This window comes from Equus quagga, chromosome 22, assembly GCF_021613505.1.
Source record: "Equus quagga isolate Etosha38 chromosome 22, UCLA_HA_Equagga_1.0, whole genome shotgun sequence".
Lineage (NCBI taxonomy): Eukaryota > Metazoa > Chordata > Mammalia > Perissodactyla > Equidae > Equus > Equus quagga.
Window position 1 is genome coordinate 6,388,288 of NC_060288.1, and position 19,547 is coordinate 6,407,834.

A 19,547-nucleotide genomic window follows, 5' to 3' on the forward strand; every position below is an offset into this window, starting at 1 on the left:
TTTCTCTGGAGAACCCTGACTGATACAGTGGTGATTGGCCAGGCTGGAGACCCTGGGCTCCTTTAGCCCCGGCACTGCCTTTCTATCCCTGGGAAGCCGTGGGCATGTGCTGACCACAGCACAGGCCTCTGCACAGAGACCTGCCCTCCTCTGCAAAGCCCAGCCACATCTTTGGGCTCTCTGATCTTTTCCTTCTCGTGTAGCACTTGTGGGTATCACACACACACATCAAAGGATCATAGAATTTTAAATTCATAATGCACCTTACAAATCATCCTGTCTCCCCTTTTTACAGATGAGGAAACTGAGGCCCCAAACCTGGCGCCCTTGTTTGCGTTGCTCTGACCTCATCTCCTACCACTTCCCAGTCACGCTGCCCTTCTTCTGTTCCTCAGACTCACCAGGCCCAAGGGCCTTCCCGCTGCTGCTCTCTCTGCCCCTCCAGGCTCCTCCCTCCCTTCAGGTCTCAGGCTCAGTCACCAGGCCTTCCCTGACCTCCCTACCCCCCCTCCCCCATTGCTTTCTATCCCCCTCTCCCTGGTTTGTTTTTCGTTGTGGCACTTCTCGTCTCCTGACCCATGATACATTTATTTGCTATTTGCTGGGTCCCATTAGTAGACGGTAAGTCCCATGAGGGAAGGTACTTGGTCTGTCGTGTTCCCTCCCAGTGTCTAGGACAGAGCTTGGCACACGGTGGGGGCTCCATAAGAATCTGTAGAATGAATGACCAGAATGATTCCTAACAGAGCGGGGGCTCAAACCCAGGGTTCTGAATTCTCACTCTAGCACTCTCTCCCGTGCCAGCGCTCCTTCCATATCACGTGCTTTAGCAGTTAGTTGTTATTCTTTGACTGTTCTATTTTTCTGATTGCTCTCCATGGTTTGAAGGCACCTGCTGTGTGGTGCTGGGGAGAGGAGTTGATTCAGCGTGTTGGCCGGGGTGGAAAGGAAAGGACCATCTTTTCCTCCTGATCTGCAAATTTACCCCCATGAGACTGAAGGATGAGGAGAAGGGGGTAGACCCAGTGGTCTGACTGATAAAGCGAGAGGGTAAAGATGGAAGATGTCAGCGAGGCCACAAAAGGCTCAGAGTGGTGCTCCCACGCTCGTGCTGAGAAGGGAGACCAGCTCGGGGTGGGGCAGGGCAGGGGCTGCAGACAGCTGCTGTTTGTCTTCCTCCAAAAGACCTCTAGAAGGAGCATTTGGTTCCCTGCCGCTCAGCCTCTGAGGCCAAGCCTGGGCTGCGTGTAGGAAGCACAGCTCCCAAGTGCTTAACTGCCCTGGGAGAGAAAATCTTGCCCTATTTGTTGGTTCCAAGGAGACTTTTAAATAGCTACTTGGTGGCAGCCCTTTCTCCTTGTCTGGACCACCCATCCGTGAGCAGCAGAGCAGACGGTCAGAGGGAACTGGTCACGGAGCTGCACACAGCACGGTCAGCATCCTGAGACCCCCTCCCACCCCAGCACGCGCCAGATCAGACAGAACACGCTCTGCCTTTCTGCCCCAAACTTGAGTTTGCCCTTTCCCACCCCCGCTAACCCAGCCGGCCATCAAGCTTTCCTCACAGGCTTTCCCTTCCCTTGTGAAGACTCAAACTTGAGATTGGTGTGGTGGTTAAAGATCTAAACACCAAGTCAGGTGGATATTGCAGCTCTACTACCCTTGAACTCTCCAGCCTTTGCTAACCCCTCCTTTGGACTCTACAGAAACACCAGCTTACTTAATTCGAATATATATGGCTTTGTCTGTGGTCTCCACTAGGCTGTAATTTCTTTGGCTCTTTGAGAGCAGGCTTCACACCTTGTTCTTTTGTATCCTCCCTCACACTGATCCAACCCTTTTAGGCAAAATGGTCCTAGAGGGGCAGGGGCCCTGTGGGAGGGCTTGGGAATGCCCAGTGGGGTGCGAGCAGAGACAGGAGGGAGGGGATTGCAGGTGGGGGAGATAGCAAGGATCAGGCTCCAGGAGGCACGGGAGGCCCGGGCCTTCTGTGGAGGAGACAGGCCCCAAGGCTGTTGCAGAGGCTGTGGTTCCGGAGATGCCAACTGAACAGAGACTCGAGAGAGGGTTTGATTCAGTCCCCTGATCTGGCAGGTTCAGTGACCTGCCTGTGACCTGGCCAGCTCTCCAGCTCTGGGAAGGAGGTTCTTTCAGGCTAGCAGGGCCCTTGTGGACCTACGTCCAGCGCCAGCCCCCTGCCCCCGCCCCCGGGCCTGCAGGGCAGCCTGCGGGTGCTGCTGTGATGCAGCTCAAAGCAGGGTGGTAGGGGTGGAGGGCGGGGGAGAGATTTGGACATGATCCGCTTTCCCCACCCTCAGCCCAGGGCTCTGGCCCCTTGAGGCTTTGTTTGTGGATGGTTTTTAGGGAACGAGGGAAGAGGCCTCAGCACCCCACGGGCTGTCTCAGCACTCGATGCTGGGCCCCTGGCTAGGAGGAGGAGGCGGCTTCTGAGCTAAGCGGCTCAGCCCTCACGGCTAATTGCTCATTAAACAGCGTTAATGAGCTTCCCTTGGCCCCATCTCTGCCCAGACCAGGGAGGTTTCCCTACTTTCCTCTGCTGTAGCTGGTGGAGGAGCTTGTCCCTCTGTCCCAGACCAGTCCCTCTCTGCCCTCCGCCTGGTGGTCCAGTCCTGGGCAGGGTCCCAGTGGTTCTGACACTGGGCCCTGCTTAGCCAGCAGGTTCTGGGTTGTGGGGTCCCTCAGCAACTGGTGTTCCTCATCCTCTCTGAACTGACCTCTTGCCCACGACCACCATCCCCCACGTCGCCCCGGCGCTTACAACTTCTCCAGCAGAGACAGTCCCAGGAAGGATCCATTCCGGAGCGCAGTGATCTTGTTGTTGCCCAAGAGCCTGGAGGAACAGGAGAACAGAGACAGGAGAACGGGCCGTTACAAGCTGGGAGGTGTGGATGCAGTGAGGATCCAGTTTCACCATTACAGCCATGTTGCATTCTGTATAAATGGTGCCCCTTGAAGTTAGGCAAGGCAGCAGCCCCACCCTCTGCTCCAGGAGATTATAGGGGGAGCCAGTGAATGGTTCAGGCAGAATGGTCAGCCCACTGAGCGCCAAGGCAGACATTTCACCTGGTCTGGGTTCCCCCATGGCCTGGACCCTTGGGCTCTGTATGCAGGTGGGCTGAGCTGGTGCAAAGTTGCAATGCCCCCTTTACCCCTTGGAACCACAGGGCCAAGCCCACAGCACCCCCTTCCTGCCTCCACAGCTCTGTCTTGCTCCAGCCCTCTCAGCCCAATATCCTGAGGACGGTGGTGAGTTAAAGGCCTGAACTGGGTTAGGGCTCCGGCTGGTGGAACAAGAAGCCCAGTAGGTACAGGTGGGAGGAGCTGCCTTTTGTTAGGGTCTCCAACACTCTCTCTGAGAGCTGAGGACCTCACCAGAAGGGGGCCACTCCCAGCCCTCAAAGGCCCCCAGCTGAGGGGCCCTGAATGCCCTTGCCTCCCCAAGCCTGTCTGCCGCCTGGACAGAGAACTGATAGAGCCGCAGGCCTGGGGGAAGCCCAGGCCTCAGCCTCCACCTCTGCCCCCTCAGATTTCTGTTTGTTTGTTTGTGTTTAGGGGAGGAAAGAAGAGGCCCCAAGCTTCTGACTGAACCCACTCTGCCCACCCACTCAGCCTTTCTCTGCCAGGCTCCCTGCAGGGAGGAGGGAGTTCCACACCAGCCTAAGGCCGCATCCCTTGAGTTAATTGCTTATTAAAAAGCTTTAATGAGCCTCTCAGCCCAAACTCTTGCCTGCCCTGGGCTGAGGAAAAGGATTTCCCTTCTGCTCTTAGCAGTGGGCCTGGGGCCTTCTCTCCAGTGGGCTGGACAGTACGGGAGAGGGTAGGGGCTAGGGACCAGGCACGAGAGGAGCTGGCAAAGGGACCCACCCCAAAGCTTCCTGGAAGGGGGTGGGTGGCTCTGCCAAGCCAGGCTGAAGAGAGGACCCCAGACATCTGACGTTCCAGCCACTCCATCTTTAAGAGGCTCGTGGAGGACAGACAGCGGCCAGAATGGAGGCAAGAGTGGAAGGGGGGCTTTCTGGGTCAATGAGAAGGGCTAGAGACATCATCTTCTTCCTCCTTTCCCCCCTCCCAGATAGACCCCTCCTACCCCTCTGGTCTTGGCCTAACGGTCCCTCCAGTGGTGGCATTTCCCAGCAGGGTCTGAAGGGTGACCGTGTGCATGGGTTCGGGGAGCAATGCTGGGTTTCCGAAGTGCTTCACACACACATGTAACATTATCTTGATATTTCAAAAAATATATCACCTTGGTCATTATGACCAATTAGAACTTTCGGGAACCCCTTTATTCTCATACTTTTATTTCACATGACACATGGTGGTGGTAAGTCACAATCTTGTCAGTTCTCGGGGCCTCTAATTGTCTCATTCAGGCCCTGGTGGGGCTGGGGTGGCCTCCTCAGAGGTGACGGGCTCTTGACGGTGTGGCTTAAATCAAAGCCTGCCTCACCTCATCTCCAGTTCATTCTCTTCATATGCCCCCAGAATCTGAGGTTCAGAGGTTGCATTAAATGTCGTAAAAGGCAAGAGGACCCCTCAGTATCCTTAGGGATGTCAGGGAGGGGTCCTGCAATGTCAGGAAGAAGGGCGGAGAAAGGGCATCGTTTCAGCCTCCCTCCCAACCCCAAGGGTCTCTCCTAGACATTGCCCCCTCCCTGAGTTCATGGGATGAAAAAGGACGGGGATGCTGATGAGTGTGAGGGGCACAGGGGAGAGGTGGGGAGTATGGAAGGACAGAGGAACAGGGCTGCCGATCATCACAGTGCTGCCCACGGAGGGGGAGGCCTGAGATAACATTTCTCTACCTTGAGTAGAGTGCAGACCTGTTGAAGGGAGGGAAAAAATACTTCATTTTCTGTGAATATGTCTGAGGATTCCAGTTTGAGAAACACTGACTTTAGAAATGAAAATCTTACACTATGAAAAAGGCTTCTAATAAAAAATTATCCCAAAATTATCTACAAAAGATTTTGTTTAAAGATCATTGAATTGCAAACAGAAAATTAAAAAATTCTCCAACTCCCAAATCCTCAAGATTAAAACCAGGGATTCTAACGTGAGAACCCTGTCCAGACAGGTCTAGAGGTGGCATTGCGGGGGTGCCCCACATTCTCCAGACTCTTTGGCCTTTAACCTTTGAACACCTTTCACATACCCCAAATTCTTTAACCCAGAGCTGGCCAATAGAAGTACAAAGTGGGCTGCATATGTAATTTGAAATGTTCTAGAAGACACATTTAAAAATTTTTTTAATTGTTATTTTTAACAATGTATTTTATTTAACCCAGTATATCCAAAATACTATCACTTGAACACATAATCAATATACGAAATATTAATGAGATATTTTCCCTGTTTTTGTACTAAGCCTTCAGAATCCGGTATGTATTCTCCTCTCCAGCACAACTCAGTTCAGGCCGGCCAGGTTACAGGTGCTCAGTCACCACGTGTGGCTAGTGGCTTTAATCCTGATCTAGTCTCCTTGTAGCCAGCACATCCCCAGAAGGAAGTCTGGGCTGCTTGAGAGACACCGAGGCAACCGGAGTGGTGTGTGCATGTCTGTGTGTGGGGTGGGAACAGAGCACAGATGCGGGACCAGCCCTGAGGCGGGTGGGGATAAGCCTCTGGCCCAGGACAACTCATCTCATGGTGTCCCACCCAGCTCCGCCCTGAGCCCAGACCCCCTGCAGGCCGGGCCCCTCTCTCTCTGAGGCAGCCTCTGTTTTGCTGGGGAGGAGAGGGCAGAAGGGGGGTCAGCTGCAACCCACGCTTCCGGCTTGGCTGGCCCCACGCAAACTCCAGCCCTGCAAGTCCTGAAATGAGATTTGTCTTGTGGCAGAGAACACGTCCCCGATCGCCCGCCCTCTAAGCCACGCACACAAGCAGGAACACCAGGCAAACAGCGTGTCCTCCTCCTCGCGTTCTCGCCACATTTCCAGCTCTTGGACAGACCTCAGGCAGCTATCTGTATGACTCAAGTCCCCAAAAACCCAGAATTGGATCTTTTGACCTTAATAACCTCAACAAGGCTGAGGAAACTTTACTTTAGACCCAGATTATCCAGAGAATGGCCTTGATTGTGCTTGTTGGCTCAGTTCTCCAGAGGGGCCTCTGGTGGCTCTGGTCAGGAAGGGGGCAGTGATTTGGGACAGAAAGTGCTTGGGACTGGCGTTGCTACGGACAGGTAGGAAGCTGGCCGTTACAGGGCTGCGAATGGGGTAGATGAAAATACACACACGCAGCCTCATCCAATGAGAAGAAAAATGTTCCCACCACTCTAGGCTGTCTCATGGGAGGAAAACGGTCAGGGAGGCCCCAGCGATTGGGCGGGGAAGGAGGGAGCCTCCGCCCCATGGTTCTGTCTAGCGTCGCAGACACAGTGTCAGTCTTGACCCCATCTTAATGGCCACCCCCACCCCCACAGACTCTCTCAACCTACAGGAGCTCTTCCCTCTGCAACAGCACAGGGAGCTAGCCAGGTGGGTTTCCTTCCCAGCCCCGCCAGCCCCGCCAGCCCTGCCTCACAGGCCTCTGGCTCGCCCAGCCCAGCATCTTCAGCTTCTTTTTCCCTCCTTGTCTACAGCTCCAACATCAAATTTTCACAGGAAGGGGGGCCAGTCCCTGGAGTCCTCTGTTCTCCATCCCAGAGTCTGAAGTCTGGCCAAACACAGGGGGCACACCAAGTCCATTCCAGAACTCTCTCCTAGCTAGGGTCCTATTTTAGGGAAGAGAAGCAAGAGGAGTTACCACTAATGAGGCTGGAGGCCAAGGGAGCGAGTGGCTGGCGTCTACGGGGAGGCTCTGCGGCCTCTGGGCAGCCACAAGAACTCACCAGATCCCAGCCTGACATCAAAGATGACCCTGTAGGGGTCGTGTGGGCACTCTCCGTGGCGTGTGGGGCCAGCACAAATCTGATGCAAATGGTTCTCACACGTACAGGAAGAGCCATAGATGTCAGCCCCCTGCCCCACCCCAACAAGCACAGAGGTGAGGGCCCCATGTCTGGACACTGGGGAATCGATGCTCTCCAGGGAGTCAGGGCCTGGAGTTTAGGTCATCGCCAAGCTGTCTGGGCTGGGAAGGCCTGGTCTCCAACACCTGCTGCTGGCACCTTGGCGGTGTCTTCGGGAGACCATCAGTGAGGGGGAGGAGGGTGGCCTCCTTGCAGGTACCAAAAAGGCCTCAGGCCCATAACCGCCCTGAACCATCGAGGTGACACTGGCCTCCCAGCCCCTCCTGCAGGCACAGTGCCCAGGGCCTTCGAGCATTTCCAGGGCTCGCAAAGATGTCTGAAACCTAAAAATCATTGCCTCTGAAATATAAAGGCTACACAACGGAAATTAATAAATGCTTAACTAAATAACTACCAAATGCCATACTCTGTCAATTAGCAATAACTACGTTTCACGAAGGACCTGGGTGCATTTTAGAATGGATGATATGACAGTAAGGCCTCCATTCGTGAGACAGCCCCTGGGCCACAGGCCCTGCTCTGACCCATACACTGAGGCCAAGGGCTGCCCTCCTGTTGCTTCCCTTTCCTTCCATCCCTGTGCTTGCCTGCAATCCCTTCCCTGGGCTGGCAGCCTGTCCAGTCAGCCCTGAACACCTGCTGGTTGGAAAGGGACCCATAGGGCCTTCCTTCCCCAGGCTTTAGGGTTGTCCTGAGAGAACCTCTGATCTCAGCCTTGAAGCTCCACTGTCCAGGCAGGGCTGAGGTCAAGGTCTTGCCATGGCTCCTACACATGGGGCCTTCTTGTGCCTTTTCTCTGACCTGCCCTCTACAGGGGCATCCCATCCTGGTGGTGAGCAGGCAGAAGCACGAAATTGGGGTGGGAAGGGGAGGACTAACCCTGAGGGAGTCTGCAGCCTGAAAATGGTGCTCCAGGTGTTTGGGGCGGGTGGAAGGTGTGCCTTGATGGGGACGTGGGGCCCCCAGCACCCTAGTTTGAACATAAGGAATTGAGTCTGCTGTGATCCTTCACATGTACGCATCCATTCGTTGGTTCTCCAAACCTACACTAACAGCTATTGGAAGGCGGAGGGAGGTGTGTCAGGACGGAATGTGTGTGTCCACCTGATGTGAGGAAGCTGGGGAGTTACTCCCAACCCACCTTAAACACTTCCTCCACACATGGCCTATAATCTCACCACTGGGTAGCCAAGCTTTTGGGTGAAGAAAGTGGGTTTCTTTTTCAGTACAAATACAACTGAAAGGATCAATTTGTTATCAGTCTTTTATACCTAAGTATAAATTAGTCCTGTACTCTTTCCACTCCGGATGCTTTCCTTGGGAGCCCTGAGGCCCTGATCCTGCCCTGCTTTGTGAGCCTGTATCTAGTCTCCAGATGAGACTGTCAGGCCCTTTAGGGCATAGCCCAGGTTACTCACCTCCTGGCGCTGGGCCGGACACAGCTGGCTGAAAGAAGGGATGGGTATGTGGAGGGGCAGAGCTCCAGGGAAGGTGGGGTGGTCAGTGGACAGAGATGCTGAACCCCAGTTTTCCCACATCAGGGGACAGCTTCCTCCTACCCCCACTTCCCCCTCACCGTGCCCCGACCTGGCCAGTCCTGGCAGAGCTCACTCGTGACACCTTGGAGAATGTCCCATCCCTCTGGGAGCTGACCTGGCTCCAGGGTACAGTCCTCTGGGACACCTTCCCCATAGGGGTCGCATAGTTCCGAAGCTGTGCTGTGTGTGGTGCAGGAGACGGAGAGGAAACATTGGAAAGAAGGCTTTAGGGACCATAGGTCTCACTTTTCCTGAGTCAGTCTGATTTCAAATACTGCACAGTGAACTCATACAGTGGTCCCCTAGGTACACTTGCACTTGTTGGGCTATCATTGGGGGTGGCCCCCTTTTCCCTGGCTCGTGTATCCATGGAGGAAGTGGGTTAGTGTATCTCCCCTGCTCTGTCCCAGGGATGATGTCTCTGAGTGGTCCGTGTGGGGAGAGGCTGATGGGAGCAGGAGGCCTGGGGTCTGGCCAGGAGCTGTGTGGCCTTGCGCAGGGCAGCCCCTCTCTGGGGGGTTTCTTCTCAGAAAAAGAAAGGTCTGGACTGACTTATATTTGATGGCTTTTCCCAACCTGGATACCCAGTCTCCCGGAGTCTGAGGGCTAGAGTTTCTGCACGGTTCCAGCAGGCAAGGAGCTCTGGGGTGAGGGTGGGGGTGGGGGTAAGGGGTGGGCGCTCTCAGACCTTCCCTTCCCTTTCCAGCTGGGAGACGTCTGGGCCCTCAAGTTCAGGCTGGAACTCCCTCCTGAGGCCGCTCTCTCTCTCTCCCCGGCTGTTCCCTGCTCCTCTGTGACAGACTGGTTCCCCTGCCCCTCACCTGGCCCCATCCATCTTGTACACCCCTTTGCTCCCCCATCCCACCTCTCCCCACTCCCAGCGCTGGGAAAGCTGGGTCCTGGGAGGCTGCCCGGGTTAGCTACACTCCACAGTTTCTCTGCTCCCCCACCCCCATCACCAAGTCCTAAAAGCAAAGGAATGTTCTGGAGTTTGGGAAGGATGGGGGCCCCCGGAGGAGGGAGGAAGGGGAGGAGGCAGCTTTGTCCTGTCAATGTCTGAGCTCTAAATAGCACAGAGCAGCTGGGCTGGGGGAATGAAAATAAACAGCCCCTCGGAGCAGCCCCTTCCTAGCAGTCACCGGATTTTCCTTCTGGTTCCTCAGCCCAGGGCCATTTCCCTCCTCTCTCCACCCCTGCTCTCTGTCTGGTCCCAGGGAGGCATGGGGCAGTCTCCACCTCAGGGTGACAGGGAGTGAGGGGTCCTGATTCAGGCTGTGTGGCATTGGGGAACTCGCCTCCCCTCTCTGGGCTTTGGTGAGGAAAGCCCACTGAATGGAAGGACAAGGATCAACCCAGAAGTAGCTGGAACTTTTTCTCTCTCAGGAAAGAGTTCTTATCCCAATGACTCCCATGTGGCATAAACTTAGAAACACTCTCTCCCTTTAAAAACATGACCCCAAATTTAAGGGTCAATTTATGGTTAGGTTCAGATTACACTGGTTTGTCTGTGCCTTTGGGGGAAATTCTCAGACTCACCCCCAGGACTAGGGGATTGCCCCCCCATTCCCAACATAGAGGGGTGATCCATGCTAGCCAGCAGGAAGGGACTTCCTTGGGGATCAGGAGTAGCTGGGTTCATGCACGCTTCTGAATAATTCAGGCCAAATGACCAGTTGTGGGTCCTGGTCCCATTGTGGGGCTCAATTATAGGTATGTGTTGTCTTTGGAGCACAGCACGATGGCGTCTCCAGTCTCTTCGGTGCAATGAGGACTCAACCAGTGACCCCAGAGGGCTCTGTTCTCTGCCCAGTGCTGGCCCTGAGCCGGGACCATGGACCCTGACATCCTGCACCAGAGGGAGCCCAAGGGGCAGGAGTTTCCAGGACAGCGAGGAAGGGGCCGGCTGCCTCCAGCTCCCCCAGCAGGTAGGTGGGAAGAGTCAGGGAGAGACCTGGATTTCTTCTGGGCCCCTCACTTCAGATAGGTGGGAGTCCAGGAGCCCACATGGGGGAGGGGGGCTGCAGGGAGACCCTGCCTCATCGGGAGGGACGGGGAGGGTCAGGGAGTGTGTTGCAGCCTCCAGGCTTCCTCCCACCTTCTGTCTCCTGCCTCTTCCTTCTTTCTCGTCGCTCTCTCCCCCTCCCCCTCTCCCTCACAAAAGCTCTCTGTACACAGCCACTTCCTCTGGCTGCTGTCTCTGAGCCCAGACCTTATGAGAACCATATGGGGGAAAGAGGGTGGAAGAGAAGGGGGTGGAGAAGCCGGCGTGGGCCCGCCCCTCCAGCCAGCATCTTTCCACTCCCCTCAGGCTGTGTGCATGGCAGTTGGCACACTTTGCCCCAAACTCCCCTGGCTGAATCCTGGGGGCTGGGGTGAGGGGCACCGAGGGAAGGGCCCAGTCCAGAGCTGGAGGTCCAGAGGGAGATCTGTGCTCAAGAACCTCCTCCCTGAGGCTGGAGCAAGCAGAGGGGCTGTAAAGGGGCTGCCCCTCCCCCCCTCCGATGGTGCTCCTGAAGACCACCAAACACAGCGAGAGGACTCAGCCACTGCTAGGAAGTGTGGCTTTGTGTGGCAAAGGCCCCTTCTCCCCTATGTGGGCAGCCTACGTGGTGGGCAATGTCCCCTGAAATGGGAAGCTGAGTGGATGAGGGTTTGTCCACTCTGGAAGAATCCTGAGTGACCCATCCCATGCCCTCCCCCCTCCCCACCCAGCCTTGGAATGTTCCCAGGTCACAAGGGCCTGGGACCTGCTGGGAAGGAACTGGTTTTTTTAAAGCACCTTTTGTGCCCACTGGGTCCAAAGTCTGGCCAGGTGAACAGGGAGTCCCTCACCTGAGAGGAATGCTAAGAAAACCTAACTGGCTAATCCTGATGCTGGCCTCAGCTGGTGTGTGACTGTCAGCAAGACACCAGCCTTCTCCCCTCCCAGCCTCAGTCGGCTCAGCTGTCAGATGGAGGGGCTGGACTTGCTAGTCTCTAAGGCCCTTTCCAGCACAGACATTCTAGGAATTTATGACTCTGCCTGGTCGCCTCTGAGGGGCTGCTCAGATGTCCTGAGAGGTCCTCATAGGAGATTTCCTTCTGGAGTGGTCTAATATCAGTCCTTGCCTTGAAGTCTCTATCGTCCCCCTCCCACGCACTCTAACTCCCAGAGCTGAGAACTGGAGGGCAGGCCAGTCAACTGCGCCCAGGAGTGGGTGGGGGCCCAGAGGGTCCAAGCCACCCCCTACAAGGCCTTTCCTCTCAGAGGAGGCCCACACAGTCTCCCGCTCTGGATAGGAGCATTCGTGCCACAGCTGCCCTCTGCACTGCACCGTGAAATTAGGGTGTGGGGTGGGACCGATGGATCAGGAAGGAAGCCAAGAGTTCTGCTTTCCTGGAAAACTGCAAATGAAAATCCAATAGAGGAAAAAAAGCAAAGGGCGGGGTGAGGGGCAGTCGCCTACAAAGCAGAAGGCAGAAGTGGAGATAAGGGCGGAGGTGGAGGTGCGGCAGCCAGGTGAACAGGCCTGCTCACAGGACTGAACTGCTTGGAGGCCTCCAAGGGCCAAGGGCCGACAGGAGGTTCCCTGCAGACAGGCCCCTCCTCCAGCACTTTCTTTGCCTGAACAGTCTTAGCACTGGCATCTGCTGGGCTTACCAAGGTGGGGTCCCGAGGTGAGTCCACAGGTGAACAGGTGGTGTGAAGGGGCCTGGGACCTGGTGCAGGAGGGAGGGTAAAGCCACAATGCAAAAACTAGTGGCTCAAGTCCTGTCGTTTGCACCAGGTGAGAGGCTGAAAGGTGAGAGGGGAAATTTGTGTGGGAAAAAAAATAGAGCAAGGAGGAGGAGTTGGGGAAGACTGCTGTGCTCTCAGCCTCTTCCTTAGCTGCCACCCTTCTGTTCCTTCTTTCCTCAAGACACTTGCTGGGTTAGGGACACATGTGCTGGAGACGGAGCCCCGAGAAGAGAATGCTTGCCCAGCTTCTGCTGAGGAACTTGGGCTCTTTTTCCTTCAGAAGCCAGCTGGGGTGGGGTGGGGAGCAGCAAGCAGGATTATGTGGAACCTGGGGGCAGAGCCTAAGAAATACATCCGTGGCTGGGATTCAGTCACCCCCCCAGGCTGACAAGCCAGCAGGCTCTCAGGGGCTTCTCTGGCCTGCCCTGTCTGTTGTCCCTGTGAGGATGTCCAGCCAGGTGCAGAGGGCTGTTCCTTTGGAAAGTACCTGAAGCCAGCTAGGTCAGTGGCCTGGGATGAAAGGGGGGGCCCTTCCTCTGGGGACAGTTTGGGATGGGAAGGTGAGGCTGCAGTCATGGTTGCTGCCACCCTGTCACAATATATTCTCACCAAGAGCTGGCCCCCTCTCTCCCAGGAGTGGCGTCGATGGGAATTAGCCATGGCTGGAAAGCATTAGTTGCCAAATCATTCTAAGATGTACTGCAAAACCACCTTTTACTGTCCCCCCCCCCCCCCCCCCGCTTTCTGCCTTCAGTTTGTTAGGATTCTCTAATCCCAACAAACAGACATGCAGAGAGACAGCATCCCTCATACGTGTGTGAGCACAGCCACAAGATTGAGCATACACACAGACCTCTCTCGGAACTGAATTATCATTGCCCAGCGGAGACTTGCACACACACTCGGCCAACTATCCACACATTTTTCTCTTCCAGAACTGAGTGGGCTGGGGAATGCCCAGGCCTGTCTGGACCCTTCAACACCAGTGGACACTCAGAGGGAGCTGGAATGAGCAGCCACAGTTGCCTTCCCAGGCCATGGCCATATCCCTGAGCTGCTGGAACGTGGGAGAGAGCAGACACACCACCTCCACCCACCTAATGCACACACACACACACACACACACGCACACACACACATACACGCACACCCCCCAGCTGGAGAAAATGCAGGCCAGGCGGCCAACGTCAGAGGCTGACCAGTCGTGTCCTGTCAGGAAGCAGGCAGTCTCTGAACTCACCCAACCAGAGGCGTTACTGTATTGTTCTGGACACAATCGGATAGACTGTGAGCCAGCCCCAACCCCGGGCAAGGGGCGGTGGGGAAACGGTCGCCACTGGGGTCAGGAGGACAGGGAAGGGGAAGCGGCTTGTAGGCTGGATCCAGGGCAGGAAAAGAAGGGGCCACCCCTAGGGCCGGACCCTCCACTCCACGGCGTGCGTGGAGCTCCGAGCACATGGTCAGCACAGGAAATCGCTGCGGTGGGGAGGGGTCGCTAATTCTGCTGCGGTTGCGGGGACTTCAGACCCTCATCCAGGAGGCTTGGGGTCGGGCTGCGGCGCAAAGAGCCGCGCTCGTTGCCAGCAAAGTGAGGACTTAATAAGGCGCTGGCTGAGAAGGGAAACGGGATGACGGAAGGAGGCTGGGAGGCAGCCGCCTTCCCCTCAGCCAGGTTTCTTTCTTCGCAATCTTTGCGCGCGGAAGTCAATCGAGAAACAGCCAAAGCTCGTGTTGTATTCAGAGGAGAGAAGGAAGAGGGAGGGTTGCAGGACCTAGCGCAGGGCTCACATCACAGATGCTCGCGGCGGCAGAGGGGCCCAAGAGAAATCGGGACGCCCGGCTCTCATTCAGACCGAAGAGCCCGCATCCCAGGGACAGACTTTTCCGAGCCCGCCCTCCCGCCTGCCCCATGGAGACGGGCTGGAAGCGGGACTGGCAGGCTCAGGGGACGGATGGGGCGCCCCCCACTGGAGGAGCCAGGCCCGCCGGGTGAACCGGGAGACTCCTCCAGTCCGGCCCCGGACGCGTCCGCCGTGGTAACGGTCACCTACTGGACCGCGGGCGTCGGTCTTTTCCTGAGCCTTCTCCCATCCCACTCACCGTAGGTCCCCAAGTCCGCAACACCAGCCAGGCTGGAAACTCGAGGGGCGTGGGGGTCCTGCCAGCACGCATTCCACTTCACCTGCGCAGGTGAGTGGGCGCCTGCAGTGCCTCTCTCTGGGGGCGCACCCGCTCCCCGAAGCCCCTTCCTCCCTCCACACTCCTGGAGCCCTAAACTTTCCTCTGCCTCTCCAAGCGCCAGGACTCAGGCCTGTCCTAGAGTGTCTGAAGTGGCGGCATCGTCCCGTCCCCCTCTTCCCACTCCTCCCGTCTTGTCTCCCTTCGGCACCCCGTCGGGGCTCGGGCCGGACCGGCCGAGTAGGGTACTCACAGGGTAACCGTGCCGTTAGGCAGAAGGCCGGGCTCAGGAGGCTCCGGGAGGTCCCCGCCGCCGCACACCACCCTCCTGCGCGCCGGGTTGGGGGCGCCGCCGCTTAGTCCCTTGGGCCGCTCCCCCGAGCACTTGCAGCTGCGGATGGGGACGGGGCAGCCGGGCGCGCCCCGGGTCTCGGGCGTCAGGAGCAGCAGCCACGGCAGCAGCGGCAGCAGCAGGCGCGCGGGCGCCTCCCGCATCCTGCGTCCCCCGGCGCCCATCAGCCCATCGCCCCGCGGGGACCGACAGCGCTGGGGGCCGTCTGCGCGCCGGCCGGAGGGACCCGGGCGTGCGGGAGGCGTGCTCAGCGGGGGCCCGGGGCGCCCGAGGGCGGGGCGGGGGGCCCTGGGCGGAGGCAAGCCCTGGGGTCCCCGCCGCCGCGCCCCGGGGGCATGTCCGGCGCGCGCCCCGGCGGGGAGGACGCGGGCGCGGCTGTCAGCGCAGCGCAGGCGGCCCCCGGCGGCGCGGCCCGAGTCTCGGCGCCGGGCTCCCGGGCCGGTCGAGGCCGGGCCCCTCCGCGCCGCCTGCTCGCCGAGCGCTGGGCTGGGACCTAGCGGATCGCGCCGGGCTCCTGCTGCCGCCGCCGCCGCCGCCGCTCCGTGCCATGGATGGAGGCAGCTCGGCGCGGCGCCGCTCCCGCCGCCGCCACCCCCGCCCGCCTCCCCGGAGGGCGCCCTCCCCTCGCCAGCCCGTCCATCCGCGAGGCCCTAGCGCCTCCCGATCCGCAGCCAGGCCGCTGCCCTCCTCGGAGGAGAGCGGGCCCGCCGGCTTGAGGCCCCGCGTGGCCCGTGCACCGCCCTGAACCTCGACTCCTTCTCCCTCCCGCCGCTCTCCCCGAGCCGGGACTCTTCCTCTCCACCAGCCGTCTCAGACCTCAAAGCCAACCGTCACCACTTTCCACAAACCCTCCCTCGCCCCTGCTCATCTCGCCTGCACCCGAGGCTTCCGGGCTTTCAGTGACCTGCGGGTTTGGCCAGAGACGTCTGGTGCTCCACATTTGGGGCTGAACTTTGTTCTCTGCTCTGGGGTTACTGAGCTTGGGCTTCCCTCGGCCCCTGACCTGATGGGCCGGTCTGGACGCCGGCTCTCCCTCTCACAGTCCTGCTCCAACCACTGCAGGATACAAGCCGGAGACCAAGGAGGCTCAGGCCGTCCTCGGCTGCGGCTGCGTTGACCTCGCCCAGCGGGGCGCGCATGTCATTCGGTCAAGGAGGGGTCAAAGGCCAAGGCAGACCGGCTAGCTCTGGCCTCCTATCTTTTCCACCTCCCTGTGCCTGTGTGTATTTGGGGGGCAGTGGGAATGAGGGAAGCGGAGAAGAGGAAAAGCAGGGATCTATGCCAGCCAGGGCGTGGAAAGAGCACTGTGCTGGGAGTCAGGAGACCCTCATTCTAGACAGCTCTGTCTGACTTTGGACACAACCCCTAACATCCTGGGGTATCTAATCTCTGGGGTCTGAATGGGGCCCTGCCTGCCCTCTAATTTATGGGCGTGAGTTGTGGCATGAGAATGAGTGAGTGAGGGGCCACTCTGTTTCCATGAGCAGAGGGCTGGTGGCTGTGGGCAGGGTCTGAACTTGCCACCTGAGGATGGGGATAAAAATGGCCTGTGGGTTTTAGAAGGACTATAATGCAAGCTGGGAATGGGGCTGGGGACAGAGGGAAAAGAGAAGTGTGGCCCAGTGTGTCTGCTTCCTCAGTTTCCCCTCAAAGGCTGACTCTTCTGCCACTTAATAGAGCCTTTGCTGCTGAGGGGCAGGCTGTCTGGGTTGGGGGATCCCTGGGCAAGACTCCTGTTCCCCATCCTTCACTGTACCACCCAAGTGGTTGCTACGGTGACTGCCACCTTCTTTCTGTGCTCTTGGCCCTGCTGGTGTGGGTGGCACCTCTTCTGGTCCGGTGGCCCTTCAGCTGAGTCTCCCACCCCCAGTGCAGGGAAGCGACTTCTCTTTCTTTGCCTGTTGGCTGCAGACACTGGGCCCCGACGCCGGCTTCTTCACTTTCTCTCTCTGGCTCCACCAGTCTCTCCCGGTTGCAGGCTCTGGTTCCTTCAACTTCCAAAGATAAATAAATAGTGATTGCAAATGGAGGAAGGGAGAGGGGAGTGGACTCCCCGGCAGGAGCCCGTGGCAGGCAGGCCAGGCGCTGAGACTGCATTCCTCAGGAAGGCTGAGAGGGGAGCCGCCGCCCACAGGCAGGGTCTGCCATCCAAGCCTCCTGTTCACAGGAAAACTGCTCAGAGAGAAGTGGCGAGGAAGCCTCCGGCCTGGGTCACACAGCCTTTCTGTCGTTTCTTTTTGCTAAATGAAGATACTCAAAGTCTGGAAAGGAATTCCATGGTAACACCTACTCTCTGAGCCTGAATAGAGGCCAAATGACACTGAATGAGGTGATGCCTCCCCACGGGTGAGAAGGAAGTGCATCGTGGAGACGTTTACACAGCGCTGTCCTGTCCTGTTGGTCGTCACCTTTGGCTTCTATAGCCACCCGGGGAGGGGATGGGCTGGGGCTACTCTCCCATTTTACAGTCTGGCTGAGGAAACCAAATCTTGTAGCGGTGACCAGCCAGGAGTGGGAATGTACCCTTGGACTCCTTTTGTGAGGAAGATTGTCACTGGGCTATCATCCGTGCCCATCTTCCTCTATTTTTGTGTGGGACACTGCCACAGTGTGGCTTGATGAGCGGCGTGTATTTCCAAGCCCAGATCGGAACCTGCGAACCCTGGGCCGCCAAACTGGAGCCCTCGAACTTAACCACCAGGCTACGGGGCCGGCCCCTCTGATTCCTCTTTAAATGCTCTTTTCTCTGAGCCACTCAAAGCCTTTCCTGTAGGAAGCTTCCTGGTTGTCTGTCCTCAGAGGCGCCGGGTGCAACGAATGAACTGCCTACATGAAAATCTTTTTGTTTTGGAGTTTGTTTGAGATAGAAGAATGACTCAAACTTAATTCCCAACCTCAGGAAATCTGGCTAGGGGCTCTACCAATTGCTTACACCTTGAGACTGAATGGTAAGCTCTTCAGTGGAGCAGGGATAAGGTACCATGATCATAGAGACGAGGCTGAATTAATCCTGACTGAAGCAAGGGAGGGGGGCTTACCATTGTTTTAGTCCAATCTAGGGCTGGCGTGTAATCCACCTGACTCTGCCAGACCCTAATTGTTCCCTTAGGGTCTGGGGGCTCGTATCCACTATGCCCCTCTCAAAAGAAGTTTGCCTTTGCCAGGTACTAGCTGCTGGCCAAACTCTCTCTTGCTCCCAACTTCAGTGCTGATCCATTCCCCCTTGTCAAGGAATGGCTGAGCCTCTTACCCCACGATAGACCAGACCTTCCATCAGGAGCAGCTGAGAATCGAAGAGGGAGTAATGGTCAGTGTCCCCTCCCTCTGACCAGAGCCACCAAAGGGGGACCTGCATAGCAGGGGAGCTAACTTGTCCTGAGGGCTATTGTGTGTAAGGGACTTGTTGACTACATCGTACAAGAATTAGCTCCTTTAGTCCTCACGGCGGGGTGAGGATGACTGTCTTAGCAGAAAGGGAATTGAGAAGTGAAGAGATACCTTAATAGTCACTTGCCCAAGGCTACACAGCTAGTGAGTAATAGATCTGAGCCAGGCACTCTGGATGTGGAGCCCACATTCTTAACCTCCATGTTCTAGAATTTCTATTCGGGGGAGAAGGGCTCTCAAGAATTCCCCTGAGAGTTTCACTTCCCCTTGAGGTTTTCTTATTTTATTCCCTGCCCTCTCTGAGCTGAACCTTTAAAGATGTCTGCTCCTAAATCCCAGCTGGTAGGAAACAGACCCACCTCCCCTTATTCTTCTAACAGTCTCGAGGAAGGCAGACACTTTCCAAAGGAGCTTCGACTCGGCTAGAAGAAAGTAAGGGTGAATAGAGATATTGGAAGACGATAAGCATGCATGGAACCTGGACGGTGGTAGCTAGCACTTGCCAGCTCCAGGCCCTGCTCTCTTCTCCCAGCTGTCCGAAGGTGCCACCCAGGATGTTCACCTTTTAATTCTTAGGTTTTCTAGCTCCCTCTGTGCCTTGTTGCCTTTAAAAGGCAGGATCCTAACACAGACTCAGGACAACAGTGGATGAGATAATGGCCCATAATTGGATCGATAATGCAAATGTGACATTTCTCCATGGCTCCATTAGCTTGGAAAGACAGTGGAGGCACAGAGCCTGTGACCCCCCCCCCCCACGCCCCTTCTCCCACCTGCCTCCCAGGATGGCTCTACTGGGCAGTTCTCTGAGCTCTCTGTCCTTCTCTTCCCTGTCCTGTACCTCCCTGTAGGGACTGGACTAAGCTGCCTGTCCTGTTGGGACATTCACACTAAGAGTTCCTGGCAGAGAAATGCTCCTGCCTCAACCAGAAGGAATGAATAAGAACTGTGGGAAGCTACCCAGGTAACCATTTGGGCCTGCAAGGGCTTCCCTTTGGTGATCACATTCCAACACATAAAGGCACCTATGTATAATTTAGACGCTCCCATAGGAAAGGGTCCTAAGCTCTGTCTCTATTAAAATCTGACTTACCCTTTTAGTGAAATCTACTCACATTCTCCCAGGTGATGAAATACCTCCTGCACTCTGAGTGCAGTGGCTAAGAGCAGGGACTCTGAAGCCGGATTCGAATACTGCCTCTCCATTTTACTGATCCGTGTCTTTGGGCAAGTCATTTAATTTACCTGGACCTCAGTTTTCTCATCTGTGAAATGGGGGATAAAAAATAATTTTTACTTTAGAGGATTGTGATGATGATGTCAGTTATATGTAAATAATGCCTTCGTGGTATGCAGTCATGTGTCGCTTATCAACAGGGATAC

The 19,547-nt window shown here is 56.7% G+C and overlaps 1 protein-coding gene across 1 annotated transcript in view; it reads right to left on the bottom strand.

The window, feature by feature from the left end:
* The window catches only part of ADGRA2 (adhesion G protein-coupled receptor A2), a 34,204-nt gene extending 19,255 nt beyond the window's left edge, over nucleotides 1-14,949 (bottom strand). The window contains exons 1-2 of the mRNA XM_046648534.1: nucleotides 14,679-14,949; nucleotides 2,780-2,851 (exon numbers count right to left, since the gene is read on the bottom strand). Coding sequence (XP_046504490.1) covers nucleotides 2,780-2,851; nucleotides 14,679-14,941 — 335 coding nt within the window. The 5' untranslated portion in view covers nucleotides 14,942-14,949. The remainder of the gene's footprint in view (nucleotides 1-2,779; nucleotides 2,852-14,678) is intronic.
* Nucleotides 14,950-19,547: the final 4,598 nt, after the last annotated feature.